The sequence below is a fragment of the Scleropages formosus genome, chromosome 2 (assembly GCF_900964775.1).
Source record: "Scleropages formosus chromosome 2, fSclFor1.1, whole genome shotgun sequence".
Taxonomy (NCBI): Eukaryota; Metazoa; Chordata; class Actinopteri; order Osteoglossiformes; family Osteoglossidae; genus Scleropages; species Scleropages formosus.
The window spans coordinates 938,274-959,515 of NC_041807.1; the positions used below are offsets into that span (position 1 = coordinate 938,274).

General features: G+C 51.0%; 1 protein-coding gene across 6 annotated transcripts in view; it reads right to left on the reverse strand.

Moving 5' to 3' along the window:
* The window catches only part of LOC108933933 (sterile alpha motif domain-containing protein 11-like), a 53,748-nt gene that overhangs the window by 20,900 nt on the left and 11,606 nt on the right, over positions 1-21,242 (reverse strand). For all 6 annotated transcript variants that reach the window (XM_029249088.1, XM_029249079.1, XM_029249093.1 and 3 more), the window contains exons 3-4: positions 15,020-15,186; positions 2,378-2,505 (exon numbers count right to left, since the gene is read on the reverse strand). In XM_029249088.1, coding sequence (XP_029104921.1) covers positions 2,378-2,505; positions 15,020-15,186 — 295 coding nt within the window. The remainder of the gene's footprint in view (positions 1-2,377; positions 2,506-15,019; positions 15,187-21,242) is intronic.

Sequence of the window (21,242 nt, forward strand, 5' to 3'; positions counted from 1 at the left end):
GCAGAAAAATACTAGAAGCTCTGTGAAAAATACCACTGGAATGAAACGGAAGGGGAAAAAAAAACAAAATATCCTGCATCACAGTCGAAATTGACTTTTCACTGGTTTGGCACGAACGCACAGCGGAAAGCTGCTCCATCAATTTCGTTTTGGGTTTTTGCGCAAGGAAATGTGAATGAAGATGACCTCTTACACACACACACACACACACACACACACACACACACACACACGCACAGATGTGCACCTACAGCCCCAGGAGCCGGCAGCAACACGTTGGAAGCTAAGCTGCCAAATCTCATTCTTATTTAATTTGTCTGTATCTGCCCATGCAGCATCCCTGCGGTTGCGTCACTTTATTTATTAATCAACGTGTTTTTCCAGAACCCGGATCAGGTCGCACATTTCTCGGATAAAGAGACCCTCAAATCTGCCCATCAAAATTTAAGATGCTGGACACGTGTCGGCGGTAGCGCAAGGCACGCCTTTCACACGGGTCGCATGACCGAAGGGTCAGCGGGCGCTTGCCGGCCGGCTACAGGGCACAGGCTCGGGGACAGCGTCTTACTGGCTGTCTTCTCCTTCGTGCATCCATACCCTCCCGCGTCCCCAACCCCGAGCCCGGTGCCGTGCCCCAGTCCAGCTCTCTAATTTCACCGACAGACGGAATTAGATGCTCCGGGACACCGGCTGATGGGATTGGACTTGTTTACAGAGACGAGGCGAGCCGCTTAAACGGGCTCCTAAATCTGGGTTTAATGTGCCAACTGACAGCTTCCAGGCCTCCTCCCTGGCGGCACCCCCGCGCCGCTGGTGTCTCCCCATTAACATGCATATCTGCTGATGGCGAGCGCCTTCCAGAAATCCCTCCGCACGGTGAGCGCCGCAACCCCTCGAAGCTCACGTCGGCAGCGGAACCCACCAGAGGCCGCAGAAGCGACCGCTCGTCCCGGGGCCACGAGGTGACCCGTGACCTCGACCGGACGCACCACCCTCATCGCAGTGAGGAGGGAGCCTCGAAAGCGCAGAGGGAAACGGCTGCGCGGTCCGCCGAGCGCGTCAGACAAAGTTAAATAGAGTGAGACGTACGTACGTCGTTCGTTCGTTTCTCTCCTGCAGGTCGAGCTTCGCCCGAGCATCGGCGATTATGTCGTATTTTCGTGATTATCATTTTTAAAAGGTACGAGGAGCTCACGTTTCGGGACGTGGGCATTTTTTAACCGCGTCATCGTTTCTCCTTCATCGACGCCTGTTCCTGCGGAAAGGTGAATGAGTCACTCGGACATGACTTCCAGGCTATCCCTCCAGGGAAGAATAACGTCAGCCGCTGTCTCCGAGCCACCATCTATCGCAGCGGCTCCGGGGCTGATCAATACTGCTCTTCGCTCGCAAATGCCGACCTGGTTATCCGTCACGCTCCGCTCGCCCACCGCAGCCACGGACAGCGGAACATTCTGGACACGGGTCGTCCTTCCCGCTATAAGTGGCTGTGGTGTCGAGCATTTCAAATCAATTGCTCCAAGGTGGGAATCAGACAAACTCCCAAAAATCTTCGTTTCCACTGGATGATTCATAAAGCTGTATTTAATAAGCTGTTCCGGTCTCTTTGACCAAAGCACCTTATACGTTCGAGTTTATGCATTATGTACAGTACTATATTATACTGTACCACACTATATTACAGAGTGCCATTTTATTTCTATGCAGCACAGTATATAAATTCCTATATACTTAATAATTCTTCCAGTACCAATTCAGCATAAACGCCACGACGGGAGGCAAGGCGACCGCACTAGCCACCGGTCTACCGGCTACAGCCTCGTCTGATGCCCAAAATTGGAATTTTAAATTCTTGAAGAACTGCTGCAGCGCTTCTTCCCGCAGCGCGCCTGGAGCTACTGGTGAACGCGCAGCCGCGCTCTGAAAACCCTTCTCCCTCTGAGCTTGAGCCACAGCTAAAAAGCCTGACAGATAAAAATCTTGTAATTAACACATTCAATTACCCAGCTCCTCGCTGTCTCTGTTTGGATCACACTGGATTACTCCCCCTAATAAACCTATTTATTAGGGGTGGGAATCTGAAACAAGTCAGCGGCCCTCCATCGCGAGCGAAAATGTCAAACGCACATTAAGTAATGAGCTAGAAGCGGACGCAAAGGGATGAGCAATTAATTAATTATGCCAGTTAGACCGAGTACGGCAAATTAAGGTGCTAATTTTAATAGGTACGGAAATGAAGAGATGGAGGGCGCGCCGCAGCTCCGATAAGGCACACGATTAAATAGTGCGTAAAGTGATGAAAACAAATCACAGCGATGCAGGAAGTAGGCCGGACAGGAAGCGGCATGCAGCGCTGCGGAGGGACGGGGCACCGTACCTGCTGCTCCGGAGGCGATCTCAATGCCGTTGGTCCTGATGATCTCGCCGTAGGACTGGCCCTCGGGCATGCCGAGCTGTCGCGTGTGGTGCAGGTTCGAAATGATGGTCGTCAGGTCACTGTCGCGGCTGGAACACAAGCAGCTGGGCGGTCAGCTCGTTGCGGGAGACAGGTTGCAGGCGACTGCGATTCCAGCGCGTGGAAAAATCTCCACTTTTTCCGACGAAAAATAAAATTCGACGTTAACGGCACAACGAAAGCAAACGGCCGCCGCCCCATTCATCACCTCGCAACTTTTCAAAACGGTACAAGTACAGTTGTCGCGTAATCGCGCGGAAGGGATCGATCCATTTAACGGTGCGCAGTGGCGCAAGGGAGAGGCGAAGGGCGCAAGTGCCGAACGGTCGAACTTACGGCGGCGCGGCAAACGGTGCCCTCCTCATCAACCGGGAGCACATGGCCACGGCCAAGCAACCTCGTTGCTCAAGTCCGCTCCCTTGTTTCCATGCGGAAGGAGAAATTCATACACACCCACGGTTCAAACGTTCCCAGCCAGGCACCGGTGTGCTCCGCAAAGGTATATATTTTCCCCAAGAGTCCCTCCGCCACCGGGTCCCCGGAGAGACGGGCTCTTCGGTCCCTTTCGTCCAGTCTTCTGCTAATAAGACTGCTCGGAGAGTCCCGCGCCGGTCCCCCGCGTCCCTCGCAGCGTTCCCAAACGGTGGCGCGGCAGAAGTTGACGAGGGCGACGCGCTGACAGCCCGCGGCTCCCACGCGGCCCACGAGTGTTCGCCGCGGCGGCGCTTTGCCTATTGTTATATAACGGACGGAGGGGCCGGGGAAGCACCGTCGCTGGATAAACCCTTCGTAACACGCATGACACAAGCACACGCGATAATCACCCTCAGGAACGTCTTCAGACAGGGGAAAAATGACAGACTACTGTCCCAAGCAATTTTGCGTCTTATCCTGACTTATCTTCAACCTTAAGAGACATTAATCAACACTCCGAGGATTCATAAGTGGTTTATGAGCTTAAAATGAAGTGCTTAGAGTTTTTTTTATACCATCCCCAAAAATCAATAAGAGGCAGGGAGGTGCACAGGACAAGCTTGGAGGAGCGTTATCTCCCGGAGCTGCGCGACGCCAGGCGGAGACGACAGCTCCCCGCGTACGTCGGGCCCGCGCCCCGTACCGTCCTCCGTGTGCGGCCGCACCGCTGTCCCCAGCGAGGATGCCGCGGCGACCTAACGCTTCGAGCTTCAAAGCGTCTGCCTTATTTCGGGTCTTGAGCCGATCGAGGACTTCTTCCGGTTGTCTCCTAACTCGCCAAGATCTGGCTTTGTGCCCCGCCTTCTCCTGCTGCGGTGCCCACCCTGCGCTGCCCTACAGCCCTGTCAGATGGCACCGCAGCAGGAGAAGGGCCCCCCGTCCCCTCTCAGCTCGCAGCCTCGGGCTTCAAACCTCGAGACGTTACCAGGAAGGAACTTGAATTGTCCAGGAAGTCACGGACCCCAAACGGTCTTTCTGTACTTCGAGGTGCAACGGGAGAATTTCGAGGCGCCTTCTCGGTTACCGGTCGGAGCAGGGGACCTTAACCCGGGTCCACGGATAGATCCGAGGGGGTCCGGGAACTCGGATGGGAAAAACGACGTACATCTTTATTTCACTAACCTCTTTCTGAAATTCAGCATTTCCTTCAATTATGGGTGGAGTTAACTTCCTCTTCTCCTTGTAGAACATCGCTGAGTAACGCCCCGCAGTTTCGCGTTCAAGATAAGTAACAGCCTTCGCGCTGATATCTTCAAAAAGTAAAACTGAATACCAACGGGCCCATATTTCAAATGCATACTTCTGTTATTTAATGTACTAACAAATAAGCACATATATTACTATGTTAAAAAATTGTTTTTTTTTTTTTTTTTTTATATATAATTGGCTTCTTTCGCAACCTTCTGTTTTTTATTTTATATGCTGTATGTGAACACAACACTCCGAGAAGGGGCCCATAGGCTTCGCCAGACTGCCGAAGGGGTCCGCGCCATAAAAAAGGCTAAGAACCCCTGTGCTGACACGGTGCTGTGCTCCCTTCACGGCAGAACCGGAATGCAGCCCAGCGTTCGCCGAAACACCTTGCTCTCGTGACTCCAGCACAGCCGAGTGGGGGTTAACCGCATCCCCTGCCCCGGTACGTTTTGCCACGGATCAGTGGGGGCTGATCCCAGATGAGGGCGAGTCAGCCCCGGTGCTCATGTGACGCCCCCTTCCCCCGGCCCCCACCCGCACTCCAGGGTTTAGGGATTAGGGCGAGATATGTCGGCCTGCCCGTCAGCCCTCATTAACACCTCTCTTACCCATCCCCTTACCCCGGCCCCGAGGTTCAAGCAACTGTGTCATGGGGGTATTTCCCTGAAATCTGATTACGCGTCCGATCTCCTTAACCAGCATAATGTTGTGCAATACCATCTGAGCTTTTGGGGCATATTAGAATGTATCTCAGTGTGGCCAAGAGCCCAGGGTTGGACACGCAGGTTACAAGGGGGATGTGCATCTCCAGCGCGTCCGCTGCTGCCGGCCACGGGGAGCCAGCTCTGTCCGCCCGCAGCCCCGCGGCCCCGCAGCGCCCAACAGTCGAGTGGCTCCACCGGTAGCAGGAGGCAAAACCACAGCACCGAAGGCCACAGATTACACGCCCCGGCACAGTAATGCCCGCCTATTACACGGAGGGCTGTTTTCAAACCCTGTGGGGTAATCAGCCACCTTCAGGGACACCACTTAAAAACAGCCTCCGCACGAGAAATGTCGGTCCACCGGAGGAGAGATCTAAGGACGTGTCCCCGGGACGCAGCCCTAGTCCTACTCTTTGTAGCCTTCGCATATTTCCAGTCTCATTATCTGCACGAAACTGAGCCTAAAAAAGAGTAAAGGTGCTACAGAGGAAATACTAACACTATATATAGGATTTCTTGATTAATTTAGAATTTCAAATCCACGCAAAGGCTGGCAGTAATTCAAGTTCAAATATTAATATCGATTATGCTAATAATAATTGCAAAGAAATGCGCGGCCGAGGAAAGTTGCCACCAGAGTGAGAGATTGCGATGGATTTTCCGCAGAGCTGGTTAAACTGGTTAAAGCCCTTGGAAGCGTCTCCGAGGATCATCTACTGACACCCACTTGGACCGCAGGTGCGTGACGCCCTGGCTCCGGCACCGAGGGACGCCGTGGAAAAGTCCCGAATCCCTCATATCCGGGGAGTAATCAGAGTCGGGGCTGCGGGGGAGACGGGGAGTGGGCTGGCACGGTAATTAAAGGCCGAGCGCGGGCAAACAACAGCCGCCGCGCTGCCGCTCCAATTAATTCCCACCTGGGGTGTGGGATGGAGGTGAGCTGTGCCGAGGGTTGTGTAATCACTACAGGGAGCGCACGACACACACTCGCGTTTCCAAAATAAAGAAGTGCTTCTGCTCGAAAAAGGCACCGAACGAAAATACGGAAAATGGGAATCGTTGGATTGAGCTCGCGGCGGCCGCCCTCGGTGTAGAAACGCTGCCGTTCGGCGACATCGAACCGTCACGCTGCCTTACTATCGCAGCCCAAACGCGTGAAAATAATAAAGCGCCACAGAGAACGAGCAGAGCCGGCCTCAGCAGAGTCTAGCACGCTACCTGTGTTTCGAAGGCGGCTGCCCTGGCAATATGATAATGCCATCCTGAACTTCCAGCCTAAGCAGCTTCTCGTCCCCAGGAGAGACCTCTTTCAAAGGATCTGTGCTAAGTCCCATCAGCAAGGGCACGGTTGGCCTGGGCTAATTAGCACACTTTCGCCGTGCTGTCCCAGTTCAGCCCGCTAATGAGGGGCCCGTGGACAGGCAGCCAAGGTCATCACCTGCGTCAGAAGAGGTAAGACCTGGCCGCCTGACTCAGCGCTCCTATGCAACAGGGTGGGGTCGGGGTTGGGGGTGCGGCGGCTTGCGGACGGGCAACTCCACCGAGAGCATTAAAGCCCTCTTATCAACAGGCGCACGCCGGTCACAGTGGCCATAATCGTATCCTTAGCCTTCTAGAGCCAACCGCTCCCGCGATCCGCACGCCGTCAGCCCCGGACGCTGCGCGAACCCTAGTCGGTCCCCGGGAAACACTGGCGCGCCGTCCCGTCGGACGCGTGTACGATCCCGACGGACAATTTCGGGCAGCAATAAGCAACGCCGCCCACTAATGCGTAACGGTCACTTGCGTAGCGCTAACGTTAATTGCTGCAAAAACTGATACGGCTCACTGACTCATTGCTCTGTGCCCGTTATGCAAAGCGACCTACCGGAGTTATACTTCTCCCCTTTGTTTAAACAGGCAGCTACACAATGGAGCAATTATACAGTTATCATTATTTCATTTCACAATAACAAAGTGACCCCAGCTTTTGTTGGCATAGGAATTATAGTGCATTTTCTATCATCAGCAATTTTCTGTTCAATTCTGGGCACTTTGCAGAAAAGTTATATTTGAACTTCAGCACGTCAGCGTCTAGACGCGCGTCCCTCCGCAGCCGTAGACACGGTCTGCCTTGTTGCATCGTTGCGCTTTTGTTGGGGGACTGCATCCGGAGAGAGGAACCTGCCCCCGGAAGCGACGCGCGGGCAGGCGGCGAGCGGAGCCGAGCGCAGGATACCAGCCGAGGCTGGCGCGCACAAGGCCGTGCCACCCCTCCGTTGCCTTGACTGGCACCGGGCTCTCGGGCGCCGATCGCTGCCGGGCGTGGCCGCCCGTCCGGACTGCCAGAGGGCGCCGGGCTCAATGTCGAGGATCTGCCGGCCTGTTTCGGCGACAGAGCGTTTATTCAAAGGTCGGAGGCTGATGGGGACGAACACGGCTCCGGCGGAGCGAACTAAAGAAGAAGCATCATCTCTCTCCGCTCACGGGTTAAAAAATATTTCAGGAATTTTCAAATTCTAATAGGGCCACTTAGCTGAAAAACAAACCGACGCTGGGCATCCGCAGCAACGAGCCACATGTGAGAATACCTCTGTGAGCTGTTGGATTTGTATTTGGGTTTTTTTTTTTTTTTTCCCCATTTTTCACCTCCGCCGCTAAAAAGGTTCCGTTCATTTCCTATCTGAACTGACAAGACTACCGGAGAGGAGGAGCAGGGAGGGAGGAGGGATGAGCGGAGGCAGAAACAGATAACCTATTAAATAAATACCCACAGGCTTCCCAGCTTATGAGGTCGTCCCCGCTGCAGGAGCGTGCTGCCGTGGAGGTCAGTCCAGCCCCTGCCGGCTGGCCCGGAGCGCCGGAGGAGCCCGATCGCGTCGCCCCGTGGCGACGATCGATCCGTCGACGGCGAGCGAAAGCGTCTCATCTGGCCGAGCTTCAGATTAGAAGCGTTCTCCAAAAACTAGCTTTTGGAAACACCGCCATTATAGGCCACTTTTGGAAGAAATAGTCCCTAATTATCCTTACAATAAAGAGAAGCAAAACGACTTCCCATGTTCCCAAACAGTAATTAGCCCTTCGTTTTTTTTTGTTTTTTTTTTTTTCCCAGGAGTTGTCGAGAGTTTGCTGGTTGCAGCACTTTATGAGGACGGTATTAGGTCTGTCGGGAGGTGTAGCCGACCGGGAGGAGCGGACTGCGGGACAACAAGAGCACCGCAGTCAGTCTGGGGTCCTACTTGAATGTATCTTCTATTTTTAATACAAAGGTCTGACAAAGACGGCACGATATCCAGTACCATAAAAGATTTTTCTTCCCGTAAATGATCTAATAAGCCTTTTAGGACACGTTCTTGCCCTTTTGAGATCTTCACTCTGAAGGGCAGCAGATCTGTCCTGGAAATCCGGTGCCGTGGAGACATTTGCGATGCCGGGCGCGATGACCAAATTGCTGGTTTTGAACGATCCCTCGGCTGTTTTTGACGACAACAAGAAACGAAAGTGCACCCACGTAGCGTTCTCGCTAGCAACAGCTGCTGCAGAGGAAACCCTGCACCCTTTTCTTTTTTTGCAAGCTGGAAGATAAGAGGGTGAAAAAAACATAAATCTCTTGTTTTTGTAGTTTTGGCATTTCATCCGCCCCCAGCGGTGATGTCGGCTGCTGGTTCCTGGAGGTAGGACCCGGGGAACCCCACGCCTTACGAGCCCAATTCTCAGCAGCCGCAGGCAGGGGAAGCCTTCCTTCGGGGGTGCCGCGTGAGGGACGTCGCACCGGGCGCAGGCGTATTGAAACTGGGTCTTTTCCATCGCCCGACGACACGGGACTACCCCCGCCCCCAGCCCAGGGGCATTCACCCTCTCGCCAGCCCGCCAAAGTCAGTCCCCTGCGCCCGGGTACGCCGTTCCGTCAGTCCGATGGCCCTGACACGTCTCGTTGGATCCGACAAAACGCTCGAGAGCTAACGTACACGTACCTCTTAACGCGAACCGACGGTACGTCCGTACAGCCGCCGGCACCGAAGGAGGCGAGGAGGTGTGAGCTCAAGACTCTCACCGAAGCGCTCTGGGACTAAGGGGTTCCACAATCTGCGTTCGGCTGCGTTACTGTACCACTTTGTGAGAAAATGAGATGTCTTTCCGTTGGCTACACAGTGGGCGCTGATAGAGCTTTTCTTAGAGTCCCGTCCACACCAATTACTGCGCCCGTGACGCACCCGACGCCCCTCGCCTTTGCGCGCCACCAAGTATAAATCTCACTTAATAAAATACAACAGAAGGACTCCTCTTCCATTATGCCAAGGCACTGCTATAATACAAAGGGATTTCTCATGCAGAGAATTCAGGAATCCGTTTTTTATTAGTCTTTTAAGGCCATTATTTAAAATGATGTGAGGTGTCACATGCCTGTATCACCTGATTCAAAGAACAGATTAGAAAGATCACATATTTTTACATAATTAGCAACTTAGCAGTGCACTCAGTCAGCTAATAGTCCGCAGTAATGGGGGAAAAAAAAAAACATTCTCTGAAATACATTGAAGGAACGCACCAATTAAAGTTCTCGAACCTCGAAAAACCTTTCAGTTTTAGGAGCCCATGGACTAGAAATGAAAACGATTAAAAATACATTAATGCGTAAATCTACTTACACTGAGAAAATGACTTACTGTTGATCTTGGTCATGGCGCACGGTGTCACAAAGCAACGCTCAGAAGGGAACATTTACATATATTTAGAGAGCTAACGCTTCTCTCCAAAGCGATTTACAACAAGTTACTCATCTGGGTAGTTTTTTTTCTAGAGAAACTGAGGGTGCGCACGCTGCTCAAGGGCACTACGGCAACAGGTGGGATTCGAACCTGCAACCTTCACGTTTGCAGCCCTGACGGCCACGCGACCGCCGCCCCCGACGGAGCCGTGACACGTACGGCAGCATTCCCGGCAAAGGGACCTACCGGCGCAGAGCAGAGCGATCCCCTCGGTCCCGCCTGGCACCCGGCCAAGTGTGGCCGGACTCTAGAGGCTGTGACAGGTCAGGGGCCCGGTGCCGCCGAATCGCACGATCGGTCCCGCGGCGAGCGCCCGGCAACCTCTGTAGGCGAGCGAGGAGAAGCACGCGGTGTGGTTGGGGCCACCGGCATGTCTGTGCAGACAGGTTACACCCTTCTACCTTTACGCAGGATTTATAGGTGCAGATTTAACCGGGTGTCTGAAAGGCAGCGCGAAGACGGCAGCTGCAGGCTCACTCCTCCCGCACGGAGAGCTCTGATCCTCCCGCCGGCACTCCTATCAGTTCCCCATCGGTACGCGCCAAACGCACCTTCGGCTCAGGGACTCGTAAAACCTAAGCGGCCGACAAACTGCTGCTTTCTACCGTTGCTTCCGCCGGAGCCCCGGCGTTTACCGAACAGCCAGGCGTGCGTCTTACCCGAGCGCAAAGGAGGTCCTAAGGGCGATTTTGGGAGTGCGTTCGGAGTCTTCGGGATGTCCCTTGTCAGCAGATGTAAATGATTTAATCCGTCAGGGTACCTCAGTAATTACTCAGGCTAGTAGTCAGCACTTTTTAAACTGAAGGCCGGTCTACACATTCCAGGCAGAGGCAGACAGGTACGTTTCGACCAATTTCATTTCGAACTTTAACTTACAATAGTAATGGCAAAAAACAAAGCAATCTAGCAGTTCCAAAATTGAGCAGGTAAAGTTTCCGGTTTCCTCTAGCCGTACTAATGCCGATTTACGTACAGGTATTTTAATTGGTGACATTAGGTTACAAACAGAGCCGTGCGGTGTCACCTTCCTTCGCCGGAATGAAAAATGATAGCAAAATCTAAAAGATCAATCACGTACGCAGCGGCACAATATTTTTATCGGCGCTTCATTTTTACTCGACGGACCACGCGACACCATTAACCTTGCCCTAAATATTCTGGGTGCGCATGCTGTGTTCTCCCCAAGTGCACCAACCTGCAGTGGACCAGACACTAATCGGCTGTACAGCTCAATGGCCGTTAACATTAATCTGGTTAAAAGATATAGTGAGTTATACAAAAGTTGACATCCCTTTGGGTGAAGGAGGAGCAGGCTGCAAAGCTAGTTTCTTTAAAAAAGTGCCAAAAATGTGATGACCCCCTGCCCAAACCTTAACCATTCGGCACCGATGCCGATAAGCAGCTCAGGGATGTAATAAACGGACATTTAAAGGCAGAACAGGATGACGTGAAACCAATATTTAACGTCAAAAAGGGATGATTTGACAACACTTACAACAGTAAATGTAGCAATGTTATGTATGACGCACGATACAACATAGCGGGAAACGATTACGTAGCAAAGGGGACAAACAGCCCCTTGTACGCCGCCGAGGGGTCACAAAACCATTCATAAGCGGAACCAGTCATTCATTCTCTTTTTTAACCATCGGTCGACAAAATCCAATTCGTTTCGACCGGCCTTTAGCTTACTTAGAGCGTCGTATTCGATGGCAATCTAATTTCATAGATTGAACATCCTATTATCCGTTTCGTTCAAGCCCACATTTAAGCAAAGCAGGGATGAACAGAGAGTCTCCAGAATAGACTGTAGACGTGGCTCCATCATGCCGGCTGCCTCCTAGAGGGTAACGGCCCCCCATAACGGCTCTAAGTGTTCTCTAAATTCATTAGCAATTTAACACAAGGCCGCTAGAAGTGTCAAGTAAAAACCTGTGCGATAAGGTCACTCAAACCTTTTCTACGCCCCACTTTTGTTTTTAAAATAAACGCGGCTTTAGCGTGACCGAAAATTCGGAAAACGTTTACTTCTATGAAATCAAGGGACATCATTCTGCAACGAGCCTAATCTTTCTCTTCCAGGTGTGCCGTTGAAGTTTTTATACATTTATATGTTTAAAATGACAAATACAAAGAACGCACGCATATTCAGTGGGGTACTGAGTATGAGAGTGTTGATTGCATTTAGAACCTAGAGCACAGGGGGTATAATAAATTTTTATGATGCCTTTTTGAACATAGGGAAAATTTTTAACACGTAATTCATCAATACATGCCACAAAAACAAAGTTGCAAACCAGAGCGCGCATTTTACGTCGAATAAATCATTTCTTCGGCGCTAAAATATAGCTTCAATATTAGGATCCTTGACTGTTCTTCATGCTGCGGGAAGGCAGCGTAGAGATGGGACGCTGTCCTCTTCGCCTGAACTCATTAGTGTCCCAGTAATGCAGTGCCCTGGAGGGTACCCCAGTGCATTGTGGGAATGTCAGTGGTACGTGAATCGGTGATTAGACACCCATGGTGACATCTTCCCAGCGCTATCCTGCTCAGCACATTTCAAGCCAGGGCCCCAGAGCTGCCCTCACTAATGCCTGCCCTGGTGCACCTACCCAGAGGACCTGGCACATGTCCACGCGAGAAGAAGAAGAAGATGCTACTTAAGAGGGAGGTTTGCGAAACCAAGCGGCCGGCAAACCAAGACGGACACATAAACAATTAGGCAGGGATGGGCGGAGTCCGGTCGAAAAGGCCGATGTGCCGAAAACGACGAGTGGGAATTACGGTGGCACGCGCCCGCCACGCGACGTGCGCTTCGAAATCCGCTCGTGGTTTGATATGAAGCACCTACATTTAAACCTGGGCAACTTACCACTTTGTTAAAGCGGTAGCCAGTTTAACACAGGTCTCTATTTCTGACTATTTGTACAGTATACCACCCATGTTGCTCAGCTCAGTTGTTCTGCAGCAGAAACTGTTCCTTCGCAGTCCTCAAACGCACCTCTCCATCAGTTCTACACCTCCCCACACTCTTGACTGGAGATGGCTATGTGTCTTACCTTCTTGAACCCCATGCACGGCCCCCATTGAAGAGCCTGCCATTCGGTGAAGATGTAGCCCATGGCTCATGGACATAATGTTCATAAACCAAAAGGGAAGGGGTGACACCTGCCCAGAGCGGTGCCTCAGTGACCACAGCTCCGATGTACATAAAGTGAAAACCAGCCCTAATGTGGACTATTGAACAGGTGACCTTGGGTTAATAATGGCAAATCAATAGTTGACCTTGACCCTTGGCCCTAAACCAGCAACGCGCACCAACTCTAGCGCAAACCAATAAGCAATGGCTGCCAACGCTAACAAATACCAAACTGGCAGGAGGCACCAACTTTGGTGTTGGCAAAGCAACCATGGATACCAACCCCAGCGCACACCAAAGAGCAGTGGAAACCATCAATCCGGTCAAGTTCCTAGACAATACCAGGCCTGCTGTAAACCTCCACGCATGAGGCTGTCATACAAAAGGAGCTCATCGAACCCAACTGACAACAAGGAATACGTAAAGCTGAGGTACACCGAAGGAAGTATTCCGCTTCTCCATAGTCCTCTACATGAAGCAGTGAAAGAGAGAGTTTTCGTCTCGGTGTGCGAAGGTTAGTCAAACGAGAATGCAGTTGGAAATTTCATCCCCGCTGCCCCTTCGTCTGCCACCACAGGACCTCTCTGGGGGGGATGGGTTGTGAGGACATTGACAAATATGATTATAAGATACATCACCATACTGCTGCGGTCACCAGGGCCAGGGGTTGCAGCTCGCCTTCTGATGAATTACCCCTTCATCACCGAGGACCAGGGGGCTTAATTGACCTACAGAAACAATTCTTTCACCAGGTCCGCCAGCACGCGGGTCACCGCACGTGCATTAGCGGATGTGATGTCCTCCGTTTTCACTATGTTTTCGGACGACTAAATCTCACCGCTTTATTGTCGCCATCCAGTTGCGCATGCTTAAAATGCATAAGGCGTATTTTATGTATAAGAATTCCTGAATATCTTTGGACCTTGGATCTTTGGGTGCGGCAATTACCCGTGTTCCCATCCTACCTGCAAAGACACACCCGGACACTTTTTAATGACTAAAAGTCGAAAGATCTCACAGAGCCCAATGTGTCATTAAGTTAAGTAAGAGTCATTAAGTGAACTGGCAAACTAACAGCCAAGATGCGGCCAGGTATTCAGATTGCCCTCTAGCTAGAAAGCCGACGCTATGACGGGCAATAATGAGCGAAAGGGACCTGCTTCTTTTCTTCACGTGGTGTCGACAGCTTTTTGGAGCATTTTCTTTCGGAAGGGACGCTTTGTATTCGTCCCCAGAGCGCTGCCGGATGGGGGCTCCCTGGGAGAGAGTCGCTGCAGCGGTTAACCAGCGCGACGTCTGGTGACTGCCGATAGCATCGTTGCCAGGGCGCCTTCCGCAGGCGTTTCTCAGAAGCCAAAGCATAACGCACATCTCTGTGTCGCACCACCTAAGCGCTCCAGCAGCGCACGTAACGCGAGTTTACCAGCCTTTCTTGCCGCTACATTCACTACAGGTAGTTGTCGAGGGTCCTGTGCGATCTGTTACCATAGTCACAAGAAGCATACGCAAACACGCTCGTACACGGTTATACACCGTTCAAGGTTCGCGTGTCCTGTCTAATAGTTCTAAATAACCCGACCGGAATCTTTCCTGTTCCTTCCAGTCAGTCGGCTCAAGCGCATCCTCCCGACCCTAACCCTCACGTTATTGTATAAAAATGTCTGCACGCCAGAAATTAAGTGCATTTCCTTGACTCTAGGAAACATTAATGTCATGTAAATGACGAGTGAGGACGCACGGAGGGAACACACCCCAGTTCACAGCAGGCTTCAGCACTTCATTCGAGGGTACGCTAAGTACACGCGTGGACACGTGCATCCACCTCCGTCGCTGGAAGTAATGGCTGTGGCAATGACCCCAGAAGTGCGCCGATGACCTCTCGGAGGTCACCGTGAAGCAACTGCACTTATGGCTTAAGTTGCAGTTTCATATCCCAAATAGAGAATATTCACTTAATCTCTCACACATACAAACTGAACCTGCTTGTCAAGCCAGAACCTAACCCAGCAACGCAGGGTGTAAGGCAGGAGGGGACACCGATCCGTCCCAAGGCATCTCAAGCAGGACTCGAACCCCAGACTCGCCAGAGAGCGGAACCCAAGCCAAACCCGCTGCGCCACCGCGCCCCCGTCACCCGATCACTTGAAATTTAATTCAAACCTTCATAACTGGGTAGCAAGTTGCTTTGGGAACAAGTGACTGCATGAAAAAATAAATGATTTAATGTCATGTTATGCTGTGTTTGGTGAGGTTTCGTAACTATAAGGTAAACTATACAAGGCGGGAAGCAAAGTTGGACTCTTACCTCTTTCTCATGATACTAAAGGGCAGCTGATCCTCCTGTTTGATGTCACCATTCGCCCTGTCGCTGCCCTCGCTGTCGTCGCTGCTGAAGGCAGAGGTCAGTTCCTTCTTGGGGATGCGCGTGGGGGGCAGGGGGACGGTCCGCTTCTCGGCCAGTCGACCACGGTTCTGCGTGCACGCGGAGGGCAGAGAGGGTCACAACTCGGGCCTCCGAGTCACATGTACATCACAGTGCTTACAGACAGCAGTCACAACACGGAGCGGTCGCGGCACATAACGCTCGTCCGCACCTCTCTGGATTTGCATCTATCGCACACATAATGACATCACTTACACACAGCATTTTGACTTTATAAAGCACCTATAGGCACAGCACTCATACACATCCCATAACACACAAACAGTGCTCATAATACTAACATGCAATGCTCATATCGCTGACACGCACCATATACGTAGCTTACACACGTAACACTTGGAGCTCGAATATACACGCACGTTGAGGCCTTGCACGCAACACCTTGATTTCCCCAGTTGAAATCTTACTATTTCAAAGTTGAAAATGAGAAATAATAATGTTATTGTGACAAAAAGCATGTCCTTGTGCGCTTAGATAGAGTTACTGAGCGAAAAATTGCCTATAAATCTATTACTGAGGTACACGTGTATAAACCGAATCAACTGATTGACCCAACTGTCACCTTTTTACTGGCCGATCAGCTGAAATTAGGGAAGCTTAGAATTCACGGGTGTGTGCAGTATGCTCCCTCGTTGTTATAATGACCTCTTATCTGGTATTTACTCTGCTTGTATTCAAGAGCGCTGTGAGAGGTGGCAGCAGGCGGAACCACGAGAAGGGCCGAGTCGGACCTTGATGGACAGGACACCGGCTCCTGTCCCGTGCCAGATTAGTTCAGGCGATGCAGACCAGCCGTGACAAGATTATACGGACAATCAAGGGCTGCAAATAAGGCAGCAGGTCTGGAGGGTGGAACAGGATGAGGAGAGCTGACATTGTGGCATTGCCCAGCGTATGGCGGTATGGTAGATTTTCGGGTTATTTTGGGCGTTTCTGTTTGCCACTTGGCATAAAGGACGGTCTTCTATTTTTAAAGGGTCACAAGGGTGCCGGGTTAGAGTAGTAACCTACTCCAGCCCCACAAAGGGCCACATGTTAAATTACAAACGTATAACTTTTGGGAAATGACGCATTAATGAAATAAAAATTTTACAAAATTCATGCATTTTTTTTCATTATGTGGTGCAGTCAATAAGTTCTATGACTGGCCGCCACGTGACGCTGCTGTTATGACGATACGGCCGTTATATCATTACAGGTAACACTCGCGCGCCAATGGCTTACAGCCACAGCAGCATCCCACGGCAGCCGGTCATACAGCTTACTGATTGTGACACGTATTTTGTATTAAGTGTAATATTTTTTAATTAAGTTTAGGTTTTATGCAAATTAAGTTATGATTTAGATTCCAGTACTTTTGCTGTTACCATTTAACCCCCCCCCCGAGGAACAAGGCAATCAATAAATACAGGTTGAAAAAAGTTTGTGGCCCTGCACTTATTCGCTAATAAATAATAGTGTAGAACCTCTTTCCAACTATTTTTCGCCTTGCTGAGTATTACACACACACACACACACACACACACACACACACACACAAAGTACAGTAAGGAGTGCGACAGCTCAGTAATATTTTCCACAGTCACATGCATGAGAAGAGGGGAGGGCTGACTAACTGCTCACTGAGCACGAGAGTGAGCAGACTAGGCGGAGGGGGGTTACGGCAACTGGGACGGGAAAAAAAACACGTATTCTCTTCTTCCTCTCTAATGAGGAGAAAGGGAAATGAGAGAGGAGCTGGGGCCCTTGGGTGTTTGCTCGGTGAAACCGGGCGACCTTTAATGTGACCTGAAGAGGTCGGTGCAGATTAACGGGCTCTCGGGGCTTCTCCGCCGCCCGGCACCCCCCCCCGCCGGACGCTGCGGAGCCCTCCGGCACCCCTCGCGCCCCAGCCCCCTCTCTCCACGCATGCCGGGGAGGGGGGTCAGAATAGCCAGGAGGCAAACAGGTGCAGCCCTTTTGAATTCTCTTAAATGACATACTTTGAAAAGGACAGAATGATGAAACGTGACTAGAAAATCGTTCTAAAACCAGTTGTACTGTTTCTTACTCGGTATTTCCTCCTTGGATCCCCGAGACCAGGAGTGGCAGTGCACACAGAGCTATTTAATTTTTTACGAAGACGGTCAACGCTGGGACCCCCGCTTTATAAAGAAGTTATCCAGCTCGGTGTGGCACTGGCAGACTCGGCAAGACTCAATTTTTTCCGTACAAGTCTCGAATGCTTCAGAGGATGTTGAGAGAGTGGGACAGTAAAGAGGGAAAGGCAGCCGTGGATGCGAGGTGCGGGGTGTTAGATCAACGCTCTTGATCTGAAGAGGACAGCAACGACTCTGTTCTCCTCAACAGCCTCTTATCCTGTTGCAGCAGCCAATAGTCCCAATCCACTCCACAGTCTGAGAGGGACAAAGGGGTTTCGAGGCGTACGCTCGAGCCCTTCGCCCACCGGCTCACCGAGGCCTTCTGCAAAGGTCCTCGGTGCGACGAGCCCTTCGCCAATGGACAGTTTTTAATCAGAGCGCGTCCCAGAAGCTCAAACCGGCACATCGGGTGACAAACAAGGGAAGTCCTTGCAGCGGACGTCTGGCTTCAACAGGCTCCATGGCTCTAGGAAGACCAACGTGGCCCAGAAAGAACCCCTACGACGCCACACGGGACTGCCGCTGACCCTCCGAGAAGAGAACAGCACATTTTTGTGAACCGAACAACCAGCGTGATCGCCGTTCCCCCACCGTTGTGCCACGCAACTCAGCAACCCCTGCATCCCCTTTCCTCGGCCGTGCTCATCGACCTCCAACATGCAATCCTTGGACACCATCTTCAACCCTCCCTCCTCCTCCAGCACAACACCCTCCCCCATCCAGGGTGGGCTCCGAGCAACACGGTCGCGCCAAGCTAGCGCGCTAGCAGCACAAGAAAGCATCCCACGCACACGCCGCGCACGCGGCAGAGAGCCGCGATGCTCCGCAGCCCAGCGCCATGCGCGGACGACCATCCGAGGACCACGGAAACAAAAATAGCTCTGAATTTCCAGCGACGCTCTCTTTGATGAGTAAGCCCTCCCACCTTGAACGTCTGCAAGCTGTAGGCAAAGATATATTTAAACATGCACATATAACCGCTTTGCATGCCAGTGTTAATGTGACTGACAGCAGCAAGTGCTCACGACTCCTACTGCTGGGGAGCTAAACGAAAGACGTGCGTCTTGAGTGAGCTGCTTCTATGCCCTTAATCAATAATCAAAAAATTTGTAACCGATGTTCTTTTCCTTTGTGCATAACCAATGGATGACTATCGTATTATAACCTCAATTACACTGATTAAGCATCCCTAAAAACACGAAAAGTAAACATCCAAAAGTTAGAAGCTACGATTGAACCATTTTACCAGAGTCAAGCCCTAAGGGGCGTAAAATCCCAGTACCCTAAGTCAGCTGGAAACATGACATGCCAGTGTTCAGTGCTTGGAAAAAGGAACTGGGATAATGAAAATAGGTGGCTTCCGAGCACAGGCACAGTTTCGACTTCAGTTTAATTCTAAAGCATTAAAACTCAGCCATTAATATTTTTTAAACTTGTAAGTTTTTCCTATTTCTGTGCATTAACATTCAATGACTCTGTGATGTTAACATATAGAAACGAATGTGTCAGATACCTAATAGAATGGATATTTTTCCTCTAGGCATGTCCACATCAGGGTTAAGTACCTTGCTATGCAACTATTCTATAGTTAAATCACAACCCAAACTCCTTTCTTGATGATGCTATGGTATATAAACTGCATACTCTTACATACTTGGCAAAGAAGAGTATTTTCATGTTGCTGTCTACGCAAGAAGTTCCCTCTAAATATGTGGACACACACATACACACATTTTCAGAACCGCTTGTCCCATACGGGGTCACGGGAGCCTACCTGGCAACACAGGGCGTAAGGCCGGAGGGGGAGGGGACACACCCAGGACGGGACGCCAGTCCGTCGCAAGGCACCCCAAGCGGGACTCGAACCCCAGACCCACCGGAGAGCAGGACTGCAGTCCAACCCACTGCACCACTGCACCACCACACCCCCTACATGTGGATATGTTTAAAGAAAAAATTACATTTGATTTGTATGACAATTCCAATGAATTCTGGAATATCTGGGTATCCTTCCAGTAGTTATTACAAAGTACTGCATAATCATACCTCTGATAAACAGTAAGCCTTTCACCCTGGACCATCTATGTGGTCACAGTTGCTTTTCTTGTCGTACTGTCTATCTGTATGCTGCTGAGAGCACAGCCTGCTTCCAACCAGCTGGTAGTGTAGGGGCAAGAGCTACTGCCTGGAGACCCAAAGGTTGCAGGTTCAACTCCTACCTCTGTCTGTGGTACCTCTAAGAAAGGTATTTATCCTAAATTGCTCCAGTAAGAGATACCTAGCTGCATAAATGGGTAACTAATTCTAAATATTGTACTTCAGCATTGTAAGTTGCTTGGGAGAAAAATATCAGGTGTATGTAAAACCAATTTAAAAAGTACCTTGTTCATGTAGTATTCAACAAGAGGTGGGACTTGACCTCAGGCCCTTCAGCGGCAAACTGCTGCTGTTAGGAAGACCTTTGCTGTTAGCCTTGGATCAGGACCGTTCATGAGATTAAAAAACTCCGCTCAGAAATTTGTCATTCTATCTTTTACAAATGATCAAGTAAAGGGAGCGTAAAGTATAATCATAACACACGTTTCCAGAATTTTCCCAACATGAGTATTTCAATCAACAAGAACAAAAGCTTCTCACCTCCTCAAAACGAACGCAGTCCGACTCAGTCCATGCAATTTTGTCAATTAAAAATTTGAAAATGAGAACCGAATCGAGAGCTCATCTGAAACGAGACCAATGGCTTGGACCACAGTCCCACCAGGACCAGAACTGCGAACTGCTGGGCTCCATCAGTACATCCCACTAAGTCCAAACACTTCTCTACCTTAATAGTGACGCTAACAGCAAAGTGCACGCAAGGGTCAGTCAAACATGGTTTACACAGAACTGCAGTGTTTTGTTTGTTGCTGTATTATAGTTTAAACATCATTATTTGGTCATCGAGCAATCGTCAGCACAGGACAGCAATTGAGATCAGGGCATAGAAGCGAACTCCTTATGCGAATTGCTCAACTTGACTTGGCGGAGGCTTAGACCTCATTTTTGATACCTTCTTATTGATCGTTCTTGTTCCTACGTCCCATTTTCAGCAGAAAACACTATTTACTTGCATTTGAAAAATATTTATTGCAGAGATTCCTCACAGATGAAGTGTCGAAATTCACTTTCTGCAGCTTCGCAGCAGTCCAGTGCCTTAACCGCTGTCCCACCTGCAGCCGCCGCTCTAGCGACTCAACGCACCGGTTCCGAACGTGCCAAAGCAAAGGGCGCGATCCCAGCGTGCGCAGGGCCGCTCCGGAGGTACTTTAAAGGGCTGCGGGTTCGCAACTGACGATTCGCAGGGATCAATTTGCGGCGGCAACGGAACCCATGCAACTTTTCATAAGAAATGCATTTTACTAAGACCACTAATTCAACCAAATTGCGAATTACACTGCGAGAAAGCCAAAGGAATCTAAAACCCGAGACCACTGCACCACAGACAGAAATCAATGTCAGCAGTGCCTAGCGCCTGTCGATGTGCTTCCTACTCAGCGGAGTTCCGCTCGACCATAGAAGAGCCCGAAACCCACGGGACCGTCGCAGGCTTTCCTCCGAGACGCAGGCGTGTGCCGTCGACGCGCCGCTTACGAGAACTGGAAAAAAAAACGCTCGAGCTATTAAATGTCCCGTTGCAAAAAAACTCGGGCGCATACTAACACGCACGCACACGGCTCACGTAGACTCGAGCACACACGAGCGCACTCAGACACGCACCCAGCAGTAGCTGGCAGTGGATTCCATTAGGTACACAGAGCTCCTCTGCCGTCGCTGCCCCCCCCCCCAACGCCCATCTCCCCGCAGATGCATGCCTAATGAGTCACGCGCCGCCAGTCGTAACCTCTCGGTGCATGCGTGTGTGGGTGGGCCGGCTGGTGGGCGAGCTGGCAGGCGGCCTTGGCGCG